Consider the following 16031-nt stretch of genomic DNA (forward strand, 5'->3'; position numbering starts at 1 on the left):
CTGAAAGAAAAAAAACTGATTTAGAAGGGAAAGTAAGAAATGCAGGTGTGGTCAAGATGTTGCAAAGGGGCATGGACAAATTAAATGATTGAGGACAAATATGACAGATGGAATTTAACGTGGGCAAATGTGAAGTCATCCAATTTGAACTTATGAAAGATAAATCCATTTATTGTCTTAATGGTGAGAAGCTAGGAACAATGAGATTTGGGAGTGTAAGTGCACAAATCATAAAAAGCTACGGAAAGGTACAAAAAGCAACCAAAAAGGCAAATAGAGTGTTGGAAAACATCACATCCAACTAAGTCATAAAGCAAACACAACTCAAGAACTAAGTTAATCCTTCCCAAATAATTTTAAATTAATTATCAATACTTTTTTCTAGAATTTTTTGTCACAGTGGGAACCTGCTTAAACAGTTCCTTGAAAATCCAAACTAAATCATATTTTTCAAACTGATTGGTTCCTTCTCAGAGATTTACAAGTAAACTATTTTGTTTTGAAAAGGTGAATTCCAGGGTTTATTTTATTTTAAATATTTCACTCAAACTTCGAAAGGAACAATCAGTCTTTTACTGACTTATCAACACCCAGTGTCGTGCTGTGGAATAGTAGGACCCAGGTTTTTCTTTGTGATTTTCTTCTTTATGAATCCTCTATGGTCAGCTGAATTCTCCAGAAATAACAGCAAGAACAAGAACAAAATTTGCATTTATATAGTGCTTCTAACATTAAAAAAAATACCCACGGCACTTCATAAATATGTATATGGAAAAAGGCATCGAGCTGCGAAAGTGGAGATTGCTAAAAGCTTGGTGGAGGAGCTGAATTTTGAGGAAACTTGTAAGGAGAGTGAGGTTAAGTGGTAAAGGGATTTAGGGAAGGAAGAGAAATCATGGAAACATCAAATGAAAAATTGCAACTTTCTTGCAATTGCTTGTATGCCTTCTGATATCAACCTAAGCAACAGTATTTTCAGAGGCCTGAGAGCAGATTATTCACCCAATCTAGCCCCTCAACCATGGAATGGCACATATTTAAAGAGAATATTTATTATTGAATACTCAGATTTTCCAGTCTATGGTGAAGCAAGGACATTCATGACTGACCTTGAAGAAAGCCTCGTTGAGAGATCTAGCGACCTCGGTGATAAGAACTTTACCTCTCTTGCCGTGCAGCGGACTGTAGCATAATTTAATGGGGATTCCCAGTGTGGAGCTGCAATGAACTCATCAAGCTGTTCCAGCAGCCAATGACATTAACAAATTTCCACAGAAAGCCAACCAGGAATATAAAACCATCAAAATCAAACCATTTTTAAAGGCTTTACAGAGAGCAAAATAAAGATCAGGGCACACACATGGGGTGAAGGTAGAAGCTGTATCATGAACAAAATTAAAAGAAAGCATTTAAAAATCTAACCATTAATTCATAATGGGGGAATTCAACAACTTCCCACAAATATAAAATTATTTTTTTCTGGGCCAAATCTGTTATGATTAAGATTGCCATTAAATAAACATACAAATTAGGAGCAGGAGTAGGCCACTCAGCCCCTTGAGCTGCTCCGCCATTCAATACGAGCATGGCTGATCTATTGTAACCTCAACTCCACATTCCCACCTACCCCCGATAACCTTTCACCTCTTGCTTATCAAGAACCTATCTTGTCCAACCTTAAAAATATTCAAAGACTCTGCTTCCAATGCTTCTGAAGAAGGAAGTTTCAAAGACTCATGACCCCCTGAGAGAAAAAATTTCTTCATCTATCTTAAATGGGTGACCTCTTATTTTTAAACTGTGACCCCTAATTCTAGATTCTCCCACGAGAGGAAACAACCTTTCCAAATCCACTCTGTCAAGACCCCTAAAGATCTTATAGGTATCGATCTTATAGTCACCTCTTGCTCTTCTAAACTCCAGCGGATACAAGCATAGCCTGTCCATCCTTTCCTCATAAGACAACACACCCATTCCAGGTATTAGTCTAGTGAACTTTCTCTGAACTGCTTCCAATGTATTTATATCCTTAAATACGAAAACCAATACTATACATAGTACTTCAGATGTTGTTTCACCAATGCCCTGTATTATTAAGCATAACCTCCCTACTTTTGTTTTCAATTCCCCTCGCAATAAACAATAACATTCTAACAGTTTTCCTAACTACTTGCTGTACTGCATACTAGCCTTTTGCAATTCATGCACTAGGACACCCAGATCCCTCTGCATCTCAGAGCTCTGCAATCTATACTATGTAATAATATGCTTCTTTTTTATTCTTCCTACCAAAATGGACAATGTCAGATTTTCCCACATTATAAGCCATTGCCAGATCTTTGCTCACTCATTTAACCTATCTATATTCCTTTGTGGTTTCCTTATGACCTCGTCACAACTTACTTTCCTATCTATCTTTGTGTCATCAGCAAATTTAGCAACCATACCTTCAGTCCCTTCAACCAAATCATTTAAATAAATTGTAAAAAGTTGAGGCCGTGGCAGTGATGCGTGTGGCACGCCACTTGTTCCATCTTGCCAACCAGAAAATGACCCATTTATCTTTACTCTCTGTTTCCTGTTAGCTAGCCAATCTTCTATCCATGCCAATATGTTACCCCATACACCATGAGCTTTTATTTTCTACAATAACCTTTGATGTGGTAGCATATCAAATACCTTCTGAAAATCTAAGTACTGTACATCAGCCAGTTCCCCTTTATCCACAGCACGTGTTATGGTTCAACATGATTTCCCTTTCACAAAACCATGTTGACTCTGCCTGACTACCTTGAATTTATCTAAGTTTCCTGCTATAACGTCTTTAATAATAGCTTCTAACATTTTCCCTTTGACAGATGTTAAGCTAATTGGCCTGTAAGTTTCCTGCTTTCTGTCTCCCTCCCTTTTTGAATGAAGGAGTTACATTCACTATTTTCCAATCAAATGGAACACTCCCTGAATCGAGGGAATTTTGGAAAATTAAAACCAACACATCAACTATTTCACTAGCCACTTCTTTTAAGAGCCTCAGATGAAGTTCATCAGGACCCGGGGGTTTATTAGCCTGCAGGTCCAACAAATTTCTCAGTGCTACTTCCACGTGATTGTAATTTTTTTTGAGTTAGAAGAAGGGTATACGGACTCGAAACATTAACTCTGTTTCTCTCTCCACAGATGCTGCCAGACCTGTTATGTTTTTCCAGCATTTTCTGCTTTTATTTCAGATTTCCAGCATCTGCAATATTTTGCTTTTATCCCATTATTTCTTTCTTTATACCCTGTCCTATCATGTGGTTACTTTACAAGTGACTTCTTGCCTTTATCATTTCTCATCACTATCCAAACCACTTCTATATCCTGGTTTCCTGAACATAGGTCATCCCTCTCTCTATTGTGCTAATACCATCATTAATTAACAAAGCCACCCCTCCACCTTTCCCAAGCTTCCTGTCCATCCTAATTGTCATATACTCTTTAATATTCAGGTCCCAATCCTTGTCATCCTGCAGCCATGTCTCGGGAATGACTATCAATTGTACTTATCTGTTTCTACTTACGCTAAAAATTCAGTCATACCTAACTGAACAAGGCCTAACTTTATATGTGGTTTCTATCAGCAATATGAGAGCAGTAAAGGGGAAGTTCTCACTGAGATCAATTAAATTTCACTGATTGCCAACACTGGGAGGGAGGTAGGGCTCAGCAAAGCCTGCGGCAGAGCAGTGAATAACAGAGCACAACTTCAGGATTTCCACGTTAATCTGCATTTTTTGCTAAATCCTAATTTTGTAGTCAGATTCAGTGGGATAATGATGGTGAATGTTGACAGTTCACCATTAAACATCTCACAGATTCCAGGTCAAATGTTTTCTTTCAAGAGTTTTCACATCACAAACTACAAATTTCTGTTTGCAATATTTTTTACTGCACTACTCACTGTGTTTTGTCAGGTAATCCTGCGTGTCTCTGCTGAAGTGGCTTGGCTTGAATTGTCATCACACCATTTAAATCATTACGATAAGTGCTTGTCATGCGATAAGCCTAAATGGGTCGACAGAAGAATGCGTACAACGTGACTAGTCAATCCAAGGTTTGAAATGCTGGAACTTGTGGCATTAGATAAAAGAGTGTGGTAAAAACAGAACAATGTAGATTCCAAGCTCTGGCAAGGAAAAGTGAAAAAATGACTTAGGTTTAACAGAGGTGACAGGATGTGGATGGGATGTTTACTCAGTCGTAAACTAAGGAAAACTTCCCACCCTGCTTCCTGTAAGGACTCCATTCCCTTCTCTCAGTTACTCCTTCATCCTATCTGTTCTGGTGACCATTCACACTAGAAATTCTGAAATGGTCGTCTTCTCCTGCTACCAAGGATTCCCTTCCACATGGTAAACAGTCCTTGATCATGTCTTTCCGATTTCCTGCATTTCCACCCTCACCCCTTCTCCTCCCTCTCTGAACCACAATAAGGCCTTCACTTGCACTCAACTTCCATCCAACAAACATTAGCTCTGAGAAGAGGTCATTGACATGTAATGTTGACCAGGCTTTACTTTCTGCTCCGATGCTGTCTGCTCTGCTGAGTGGTTCCACATGTTCTGATTGTATTTCAGTTTAACCAGCTTTGTAATATTTTGCTTTTTGGCTGAGAGAAACAATATGTTGTCAGCATAAAAAAGTCACTACAGCAAGTTTGTGGCACTCAGGGGACATAACTTTAACATTCAGGTTCTGACCACCCACCAAGGAAGGATTTTACTGCACATTATTTCCTTGGTGAACAGAGCACTGGTCACCAACTACTGGACCACACCAAGGCAATTGGAGAAGCATTAGGTACTTTTAGCTTCTGTTTGTTTCCTCTTACACATCCAGTTTATTACCCAATTCTCAACTTTCTCCTCAATCTCAAAAGCTTTCTCATTATAGATAATACCATTTTGAGTCATTTTATGAAATGGTTCTTCTATAGAAAATCCACTTAGTCAAGTCATTCCTCAAAGAACTGCAACATTTAGCAATACAGACTTTCTCTCATGAACCTTGATTACCATGGAAACTTTGCAGAAAATTTTAAACTGGTGGTTGTCTATGATTAATCTAAAAATAGTCATCCAGCATTTTAACATTGTTGGGGGATGTGCACGTCAGCCATACTGTCTCTCTTGGACACTTAAGATCTGCCTAATGCAATTGCCAGGTGGTCCTTCAAATAGCTGAACAGGTTGCCCATCTGAAACAGGTAGGAGCACACTTAAATATGTAAATCAGAGACCTATACTGAGTGTGAATGTTCCACTGGATGTCTCGCAATAAAACGACCTAGGGAATGTCCAAGATTTTTGGAAGGCCCCGCCAAACAAAATATCCACCTGGTCCAGGCCCATTTGACACCACACTCCCCACACCACAGCACTTCCTGGATTACCTTCTTCTCTTACCACAACCTATGATGACTGATTTCACAGAATCACAGAACCACACAGTGCAGAAGAGACCTTTTGGCCCATCGAGTTTGCACCGACATGTGAGAAACACCTGACCTACCTACCTAATCCCATTTACCAGCATTTGGCCCATAGCCTTGAATGTCATGACAAGTGCTCTTCCAGGTACTTTTTAAAGGATATGAGGCAACCCGCCTCTACCACCCTCCCAGGCAGCGCGTTTCAGACCGTCACCACCCTCTGGGTAAAAAGGTTTTTCCCCTCATCCCCCCTAAATCTCCTGCTCCTCACCTTGAAATTGTGTCCCCTCATGACTGACCCTTCAACTAAGGGGAACAGCTGTTCCCTATCCACCCTGTCCATGCCCCTCATAATCTTGTACACCTTGATCAGGTCGCCCCTCAATCTTCTCTGCTCCAACGAAAACAACCCAAGTCTATCCAACCTCTCTTCATAATTTAAATGTTTCATCCCAAGCAACATCCTGGTGAATCTCCTCTGCAACCCCTCCAGTGCAATCACATCCTTCCTATAATGTGGCGACCAGAACTGCACACAGTATTCCAGCTGTGGCCTCACCAAGGTTCTAAACAACTCCGACATGGCCTACCTACTTTTGTAATCTATGTCTCGATTGATAAAGGCAAGTGTCCCATATGCCTTTTTTACCACCCCACTACCATGCCCCTCCACCTTCAGAGATCTATGGACACACACGCCAAGGTCCCTTTGTTCCTCAGAACTTCCTGGTGTCATGCTGTTCATTGAATACTTTCTTGTCAAATTACTCCTTCCAAAGTGTATCACCTCACATTTTTCAGGATTAAATTCCATCTGACACTTATCTGCCCATTCATCCCATCTATATCTTCCTGTAGCCCAAGACACTCAACATCACTGTTAACCACCTGGCCAATATTTGTGTCATCTGCAAGCTTATTAATCCTACCCTCCACATAGTCATCTATGTCGTTTATATAAATGATGAATAATAGGGGACCCAGCACAGATCCCTGTGGTACACTACTGGACACTGGCTTCCAGTCACTAAAGCATACTTCTGTCATCACCCTCTGTCTCTACAACTAAACCAATTTTGAATCCACTTTATCAAATAACTCTGTATCCCATGTGCCTTTGCCTTCATTATAAGTCTCCCATGTGGGACCTTGTCAAAGGCTTTGCTGAAACCCACATAAAGTACCTCAACTACACTACCCACATCTACACCCTGCCTTTCCAAAACAAGCTCACTGAACCTCAAAGTGACTTGTGCCCAACATTGGCATGAATGGGTGGACCAAATGGCTGCATCATGAACTTTGCCCCTGTTCTGGGCACTTCTTGTAAATCGCTCCATGTTAAAATTATTTGAATTACTTCCTGTATGATGGAGGCCAATGCTTTCTTGTTATATCTTGCATAATGAGCATACCTATGCAGATCGATAATCCCTCAAGATTATGCTTCTAATCTGTGTGTGTTTTTTAAAATTGGAATGCTCACATCTTTCCAGATGCTTCCTCTTTTTTGAATAAACTGAAAAATATTTTCAGTTTCCATTATTACTGTCTTTCCTGAAATATTTGCAGCTGCTGTCCATCTGCTTGTTTGCTTCTGAATATTAAAACACTCTGATAATCATGTTCCTAATCCCTTTTGCTCATATACTTGGATACAGCTCATACCTCTCCATTTATAGGAGAGGACACCGTTTAAAAATGCTAATTTCTACACGACTGTTTGTTTCTCCCACTTCTCTTATTTCAAGGGCCCCACTTATTCTGAAGTACTTTAGTACCTAGAGGTACTCAACAGCACCCCCTAATGTCCCAGTGATTCCTTTAGTTCCACTTGTGATTTTACATTCTCTATTATCTTTTTGCTGATTTTAATTACTGTGTAGAATCAACGGGCAAAGGTATAATGGGTTCATAGGACATCCCTATGTCCACTATTTTAATCCAGGTATTAATTCAGACATTTTTAATGGGTGAAGCCTGCAATTAAAAACACAGACACCTGTCACATAAACAAATTCATCTGCTAATACCTCCCATTGTCATTTCTAGATTGTCTTTTCTAATTTTTTGTAGTAAATAAGTGCAGTGAGTCAATGTTCAGAGCATTATATTTCACAATGATATCTCCTGTGTAACAGTTTCCATTTACCTGGTGGCAAGTTCTTGCATGGGAAATATAGAACAAGGTTGCTGTTAAATTTCCATCCGGATCTGATGCTATGTTTAATTAAGAGCAAAATTAAAGTTTTTCTAAGTGGGGAGTGTGTACTTCAGATCAGACAAAGAGGAACTTTACTTCTTTGACATTGACATTGTTTGGTTAAAATAATTTTAAACATAGGGCTGGATTTTATGTCCTGCGGGCGGGCATGCATCCAGCCCGATCGGGAGTAAAATAGCGTGCAATGACGTCAGGCGAGCATCCCGACATCATCTCACACTCACGCGATATTTTGGTCGGTAGGCACTGGCAAGAGTCGGCAGTGCGCCCGCCGACAATTAAGAGGCCCAATAAGGCCATTAATCAAATATTTTAATTCTATTTTTCACTGCCCGTCCAACCTTAGAGTTGGTGAGCAGGCGAATCGACCAGCCGGCCTTTGCATTTTTGAGGAAACCTCATCCACAGGCAGGATGAGGTTTCCAACAGTAATTTATTAAAAAATTTTGAAATATCATTTTTAATATGTCCCTGTTCATGGGACAGAGTCACGTGTGGAAACATGTTTCCCTTATTTTTAAAATTTTTATTTTTCATTTTAAAATTCTTCTGCTCCCTGAGGCAGCTCTGTGCCTTCGGGGAGCTTTCAGTGCATGCTCCCCTGTGAATGCACAGATTTCAGTGCTCGCGCTCATCCTGCCTCCACCCCGGCAGTGCTGAGCGTCTCAGTGTGCATTTCATACTGGCTGGCTGTTAATTGACCAGCCAGCATGACATCATGGTCAGAGCCCAATCGCAGGCAGCAGTCCATTTTGTGGCCATTCCCAGGCCCGCCCACGCACCCACCAGATGAAGGGAAAGTCCTGCCCATGGGGTAGGTTTTGGATTGTGTCATTTGGCAAGCTGACCAGAAAAAAGGTCCAAGAACTGGCACTATTTTCTAGGGTTTCAGACTGAGCTGGGGAAGCAAACTTAGATTGGGTCTTTCTCCACTAATATGGAAACACATTTGTAAATTCTCAAAAAGAACCAACTTGGGAATTCATGTCTATTGTGAGGGGACTAAGACATCACCCTGTATATCTTTCATAAAATAGACATATATATCCTTATGGTTATTTCTAAAACTTTAAAAACTGGACAAAGACCTTTCAAAATGGTTGAAGCTATATATTTGTGTGACCCTCGAACTAAAGGAGCTTTCTGGCAGTATCAGGGAAACACCCACTTCGTTATTTCTGAAGAGACACTAATGACACCCTGCAGGCTGCCCAGACCAGAGTCAAGGAGAACTATACAAAGGCCATCTGCATTTCCTAACCAAGGTTGGCCAACTGGAGTCTATTCAGCTGCTAGGACAAAGGACCCCACAACCCTCCTTTCAATTCTTAATGATTGGGACCTTTAACCATCTTGGGAACCCAGATGAGGGGTACACATCCCTTCACAAAGACAAAATGGAGAGGTGTGAGTCAGGTGACATGAAACTTTAGCAGGTGGAACCAGTTAAAGGGCCTTGCTGTACTATAAACTCAGTCTGCCATCTTACCATCTAAATAGCAGCAGCCTACCTGACCCCCACTCCACCCCCTCCCATCTACATTGCCACTACTGGGAATTCTGTACCATCACCTCCAAGACTGATTCATCTCATTGTGTGAAGTCATCACCACCAGAAAAGTGAATTAACTAGCATCGGTTTTCAGATTGCAGGTCTCCGCAAAAGGAGGCTACATTGCGAAACCCCTCCCGCGTTTTGCGTGTGTGCAAATAAACTAACCCTTTGAGTTCATCCTATCTCAAGTTTGGTGTGGAGACATCAATAGAAATTGGATCACACCAAAACCAAGGGGTTGGGAAATATGCCACCACTTATAAGGGAAAAGCAAATCAAAACACCTTTCTGTTTACAGACGGCTGGCAAGAGGGGAAATCAGTGCAGTTTAAATTAACCCCCCTCCTGCCCATAACTCTATGAAGAATAAATCCCAAATTCATTTTCACTTTCACCATTTGAATTATTCGACCTATTGCAGTAGATGTTAACAATATGAACATGGGCCCTTATTTGTTATCAGGAATTTTATGAACAATAGTAAGGAATGTTACAAATCTATTTATACACAAAACAGAGTATTTTGTTCTGTTTGATACAATTTAATGAAATACTATGCAGGATTTTCCCTGCAGGCATCAGTTACTCAATTTGATATTCCCCAGAGTGGCCAATTAATGGTTGCCAGGTGGACTCTTGAAGCTGGAGGACAGAGGCCTTTCAGCTTGAAAGCAGCAGCAGAATTCCATGGCCGGAAAGTGAAGAAGGTGGTGCTTCAATACGGAGGTAAGCTCACTTCAAATTTTTCAAAAAAATACATTTAAAAAATGGCCTTTGCAGCCAGGCCACCACTGTTTTGGGATGATTGGGGGTGGAGGTGGGGGGGGGAGGGGGTTGTTGGGGGGGGGGGCAGCGGTTTGCTGGTGGTGGTAAGCCTGTCATTCAATGGCATTACCAACGCCATATAAATACTGTGGCTACAAGAGCAGGTCAGAGACTGGGGAATTCTGCAGAGAGTAACTCACCTCCTGACTCTCCAAAGTCTGTCAATCATCAACAAGGCACAAGTCAGGATTGTGATGGAATACTCCCACTTGCCTGGATGAGTGCAGCTCCAACAACACTCAAGAAGCTTGACGCCATCCGGGACAAAGCAGTCCACTTGATTAGCACCACAACCGCAAACATTCACTCCCTCCACCACCGACGCACATTAGCAGCAGTATGTACCATCTACAAGATGCACTGCAGGTGTTCACCATGGATCCTTAGACAGCACCTTCCAAACCCACAACCACTACCACCTAGAAGGACAAGGGCAGCAAATAGATGGGAACACCACCACCTGGAAGTCCCCCTCCGAGTCACTTACCATTCTGACTTGGAAATATATCCCTGTTCCTTCACTATTGCTGGGTCAAGAACCTGGAACTTGCTTCCTAACAGCACTGTGGGTGTACCTACACCACATGGACTGCAGTGGTTCAAGAAGACAGCTCACCACCACCTTCTCAAGGGCAATTAGGGATAAGCAATAAATGCTGGCCAATCCAGCGATGTCCACATCCCATGAATGAATAAATCTTTAAAAATTCTGAAGTTGTTGATCTATACTGATCCCATGGATGACAGCTGTATTTCAATACCTGGCCATGTACTATTTTTCACAATAGGTGGGTGGAATTTAATGGAGGCAACAAAGGTCTTGCCATCAACTGGAATGCGCATTGCCTCACTAAGGAAAGGCCCAGCATTATTAAATGCAGATCAGGCATTTATCTGGGCTCAGCATGCATTCCTCAGGATCAAGGATCTAGGGGGAAGAAGTCCCACCTAGTATGCCCTGCTGACCAATCAGAGATCGGCAGCTCTAGTGAATGGCAGCACCACTGGGGAGGCTTTGGCTGCTGTTGTTAAGACACTCACCCAAGGACTAGTATCATCTCTGAATCCCAGGCCACAGGTGAGTCATGGCAGGAGGGGGCCAAGGGGTGGGGGAGTGTGGATGAGGAGGGTCAGCAGCAAGGGTAGTGGGTTGGTTCTCAATAGGCCCCTCTTTCTGATGCCAGGTCCCTTGATCAGGCACTTACTGACTTTGAATGAAGGACACCATCCACCATTGCCATCCCACCCCCAGGAGCCCACATTACAACCCCACGCGGGTTAATATCAGCGGCTGTGAGAAGAGGCCCTTAGTACGTATTAGTTGCCCACTTAAAGGCCTCAATTGGTGGCATGGAGGGAAGGCCGTCCATGGGCCTTGCCCCACACGGACTTAATCGGGGTGGAGGCTAGAAAGTAGTGGGGTCCCCACCTGCCACCATTCTGCCACCAAACTTGCCACGGGGAGAACACAAGATTCCGCTCAGCGTCATCACATCCAACTTATTATTGTGTTAGGCTGACAGACACTCAGACACACTTTCCAGCAGGTGTCTCCAGCTTGTGATCAAGAGTGAGAAGCCTTGTTAAATTCTCTCTTTCCTAGCTGAGGCCAGACCACACAGCAAAGACTAGGATTGAATTTGGGGCTTTCCCGGTCTTATATCAATCAGTTTTACAGTGGATAAACAAAATTACCAACTAAGTTGCCAAAGGGAACAGGAGGTTTTTATATAAGCTATTAATGACTGCTTGATTCTGTTATTCTATACCTCTTAAGTACTGTGAACCTCTTAAGACAACTTTCTGTCAAATCACAATATGCATTATATGTGCTTCGCAATTCAAATCTGTCATGCATTTACCATGAAATTTAGACAGTTCTGCAATTTTTAAATGATCACACCTATAAGCGCATTACAGACTGGAACTGTACCTGAGAGTGGATGAAGGATGTACCTAATGCCAAGACACGTGTCTCAGAGCCTCTCGACGGTGGAATGCTATAGTTTGTTAAGATGATTCGAGAGTCACTGATATGAGGCAGTTTGCTCATGATTGTACTCTGCATGTTCACTGTCTGCTTATCCTCATCTGTGGCCAGCATAGGAGATAAAAGGAAATACAACAATTACCCATTACACCGTGTGAGAGAGGATACAGTGTCACCTACACAAAGATTACATTGTGTCAGATAGTGCTAAAGTCTTCACTGGTAGCTTCAATGTAATTAGAAAGGAGCCAGGTGCTTAAGGTGCTTAATATAAATTGGTTAAATCAACAGAAAAGTACCACACAGAGTACAGATCTTGCAGTTCAAAGTTTTTTTTTAACAGCTTATAACAGGATCTCTTAAAATAAAAGCATCACATTAAGCATCCAAATTACAAGTGTCAATGGAATTTATGCATATGTTGACCAGTATTCCAAGTTGAAATTAAAGAGTCCCTAAATGTCATACGCATTATTAGATAGAACCTGAAATACTGTGGTATTGTATTCCTACCTTTGGAACATTAACCTGTATAAATCCTCTCCTTTATGTGTCATTATGTTCTCCCTGATTACAAAGAGAGCAAAGCTGACTAAATAATAGCAGAATCCCTTGAAAAGGAAAATTTTGCAGGGCTAAGGAGAAAGAGCAGGGGAGTGAGACGAATGGGATTGTTCTTTCAAAAAGCCAGCAGAGGCACAGTGGGCCAAATGTCATCTTTCTGCACTGCATGGTTCTATAATTCTTTTAGCTCACCTGCTAGCAACCGACATCAGTGGGGAGGTCATCTATTTTAAGTAAACTAACTTGTATCATCCCTAGAGGTGCATCCTGGGCACCCATCTACTCCAGGACACTGCTCCATCCCCCACCAGGATGGTCTGAGGGACCTTAGCTTCTTCCTCGAACAGAGGCCCGAACAATCCCCATCCACCACTACTCTCCTCCGTCTGGCTGAACTTGTTCTCACACTGAACAATTTCTCTTTAACTCCTCTCACTTCCTCCAAATAAAAGGTGTGGCTATGGGTACCCGCATGGGCCCCAGCTATGCCTGTCTCTTTATGGGCTTTGTGGAACATTCCTTGTTCCAGTCCTACTCCGGCCCCCTCCCACAACTCTTTCTCCGGTACATCGATGATTACTTCAGTGCTGCTTCATGCTCTTGTCAAGACTTGGAAAAATTTATTAATTTTGCTTCCAATCTCCACCCCTCCAACATTTTCACATGGTCCATCTCTGATACTTCCCTTCACTTCTTTGACCTCTCTGTCTCAATCTCTGGTGATAGACTGTCCACCATTATCCATTACAAGCCTACCGACTCCCATAGCTACCTCGACTACAGCTCCTCACAACCCGCTTCCTGTAAGGACTCCATCCCATTCTCTCAGTTCCTTCGCCTCCGTCGCATCTGTTCTGATGATGCTACCTTCAAAAACAGTTCCTCTGACATGTCCTCCTTCTTCCTTAACCGAGGTTTTCCACCCACGGTCATTGACAGGGCCCTCAACCGTGTCTGGCCCATCTCCCGCGCATCCGCCCTCACGCCTTCTCCTCCCTCCCAGAAACATGATAGGGTCCCCCTTGTGCTCACTTATCAGCCCATCATCCTCCGCATTCAAAGGATCATCCTCCGCCATTTCCGTCAACTCCAGCATGATGCCACCACCAAACACATCTTCCCTTCACCCCCCCGGCGGCATTCCGTAGGGATCGTTCCCTCCGGGACACCCTGGTCCACTCGTCCATCACCACCTACTCCTCAACCCCCACCTATGGCACCTCCCCATGCAAACGCAAAAGATGTAACACCTGCCCCTTCACTTCCTCTCTCCTCACCGTCCAAGAGCCCAAACACTCCTTTCAAGTGAAGCAGCATTTCACTTGCATTTCCCCCAACTTAGTCTACTGCATTCGTTGCTCCCAATGCGGTCTCCTCTACATTGGAGAGGCCAAACGTAAACTGGGCGACCGCTTTGCAGAACACCTGCGGTCTGTCCGCAAGAATGACCCAAACCTCCCTGTCGCTTGCCATTTTAACACTCCACCCTGCTCTCTTGCTCGCATGTCTGTCCTTGGCTTGCTGCATTGTTCCAGGGAAGCCCAACGCAAACTGGAGGAACAGCACCTCATCTTCCGACTAGGCACTTTACAGCCTTCCGGACTGAATATTGAATTCAACAACTTTAGATCTTGAACTCCTTCCTCCATCCCCACCCCATTTCAGCTTCTTCCCCCTTCCTTTTGTTTTTTCCAATAATTTATATAGATTTTTCTTTTCCCACCTATTTCCATTATTTTTAAATCTTTTATGCCCTGCTAGTCTTTCCACCCCACCCCCACTCAAGCTGTACCTTGAGTGCCCTACCATCCATTCTGAATTAGCACATTTGTTTAGATAATATCACTACCTTCAACACCTGTGTTCTTTTGTCTGTGACATCTTTTGATTATCTGCTCCTATCACTGCTTGCTTGTCCCTACAACCACACCACCACCCCCCCACTTCTCCCCCCCGCCCCAAACCCCCACCTTAAACCATCTTGTATTTCACCCCTCTCCTTATATTCACTCAGTTCTGTGGAAGGGTCATGAGGACTCAAAATGTCAACTCTTCTTCTCCACCGATGCTGCCAGACCTGCTGAGTTTTTCCAGGTAATTCTGTTTTTGTTTTACTCCGGGACACTGCAGTGCAATCCGCCAATTCTGGGGAAGGTGGAATACTTATGATGATGACTGTATTTGTCTTTCTTGGTTGAAGATAACTATGAAATTGACTAGAATTCAATGGGTTAAATTTCACGTGCAATATGTTTAAAGATGACCAATCAGAACATTTTGAGCATGAAAGAATTTGTTGCATGCTGGATACATAGGTATCTTTGGTGCAGAAGCTCATGTTTCCTGTTGGCCTTTGTGACTCTGTTCTGTTCATAGAAGGTGACGTCTTTGCTGCTGAGACTGCACTATATAAGGCGATCTTATGTGAGGTTCTCCCATGTCTCAGGAGTGATGTTGAACCTCTTCAGTGATATCTTCAGGATGTTCTTGAAGTGTTTTTTTCTGGTCTCCATGTCAGCATTTCCGTCAAGTAGCTCATTGTAGAACAGCTTTTTTGGCAAGCAGTAATTGGGCCCTCTGGCAGCATATCCAGTTCAGCTTATCAGAGTTTGCTTCAGCAGAGTGTAGATGCTAAGCACATCAGTCAGGGAGAGAATCTAAGTATTATGAACCTGGTTTTGCCAACTAATCTTCAGTCGTCTCTCAAGCAGGTCATGTGAAAGTGATGTAGCTTGTTTTAAAGCCTGGAGTAAACTCTCCATGTCTAACAAGCATACCATAGGACAACTGCTAAGTATACCTTCACCATTGTTGAGAGAATAATTCCTTTTCACTCACAAACTGTTTTTGTAATTTATCAAAGGCAACGCCAGCCTTAGCTATTCTGGCATTCACTTCGACATTAATATAAACTACTCTGGAAAGGGTGCGCTGAAGCAGGTAAATTTGTTGACTGCTTGAAGCCTTTGACCATTGACTGTAATAGTTGGCTTCATGTACTGTTTTTGTGGGCAGGGTGGTATATGACTTCAGTCTTTTTGGTGCTGATCATGAGACGGAGGATCACATGTAGATAAGAAGCAGTCCATGCTATGTTGCATTTCTTGTTCTGAATGGGCAATTAGGGAACAGTCATCAGCGAAACGAAAGTCACTAATCACAGTTTTATGGACTTTGGTCTTAGCTTGAAGTCTTCTCAAGCTGAAAACTGAACCATCTGTGGCAAAATCTAATGAGGATGACACTTTTGCTAACTCAGAAAGCTTCAGAAAGCATGGCTGAGATGGTAACTTTGTTTTATGGCAGCAGAGGTGTACCTCACTTTACCACATCCTTTACTTAAATATACAGCTAACAAGCTTAAAGTACATTAACTATTTTCACGATAACTCTTTACAGGTCA

The 16031-nt window shown here is 42.5% G+C and overlaps 1 protein-coding gene across 1 annotated transcript in view; it reads right to left on the reverse strand.

Annotated features, from left to right (window-relative positions):
• LOC121275632 (protein FAM149A-like) overlaps positions 1-16031 on the reverse strand; it is a 150987-nt gene that overhangs the window by 49545 nt on the left and 85411 nt on the right. The window contains exons 9-10 of the mRNA XM_041183130.1: positions 12008-12165; positions 3941-4044 (exon numbers count right to left, since the gene is read on the reverse strand). Of these exons, the coding sequence (XP_041039064.1) occupies positions 3941-4044; positions 12008-12165 (262 nt within the window). The remainder of the gene's footprint in view (positions 1-3940; positions 4045-12007; positions 12166-16031) is intronic.

The sequence above is a fragment of the Carcharodon carcharias genome, chromosome 1 (genome assembly GCF_017639515.1).
Source record: "Carcharodon carcharias isolate sCarCar2 chromosome 1, sCarCar2.pri, whole genome shotgun sequence".
Classification (NCBI taxonomy): Eukaryota; Metazoa; Chordata; class Chondrichthyes; order Lamniformes; family Lamnidae; genus Carcharodon; species Carcharodon carcharias.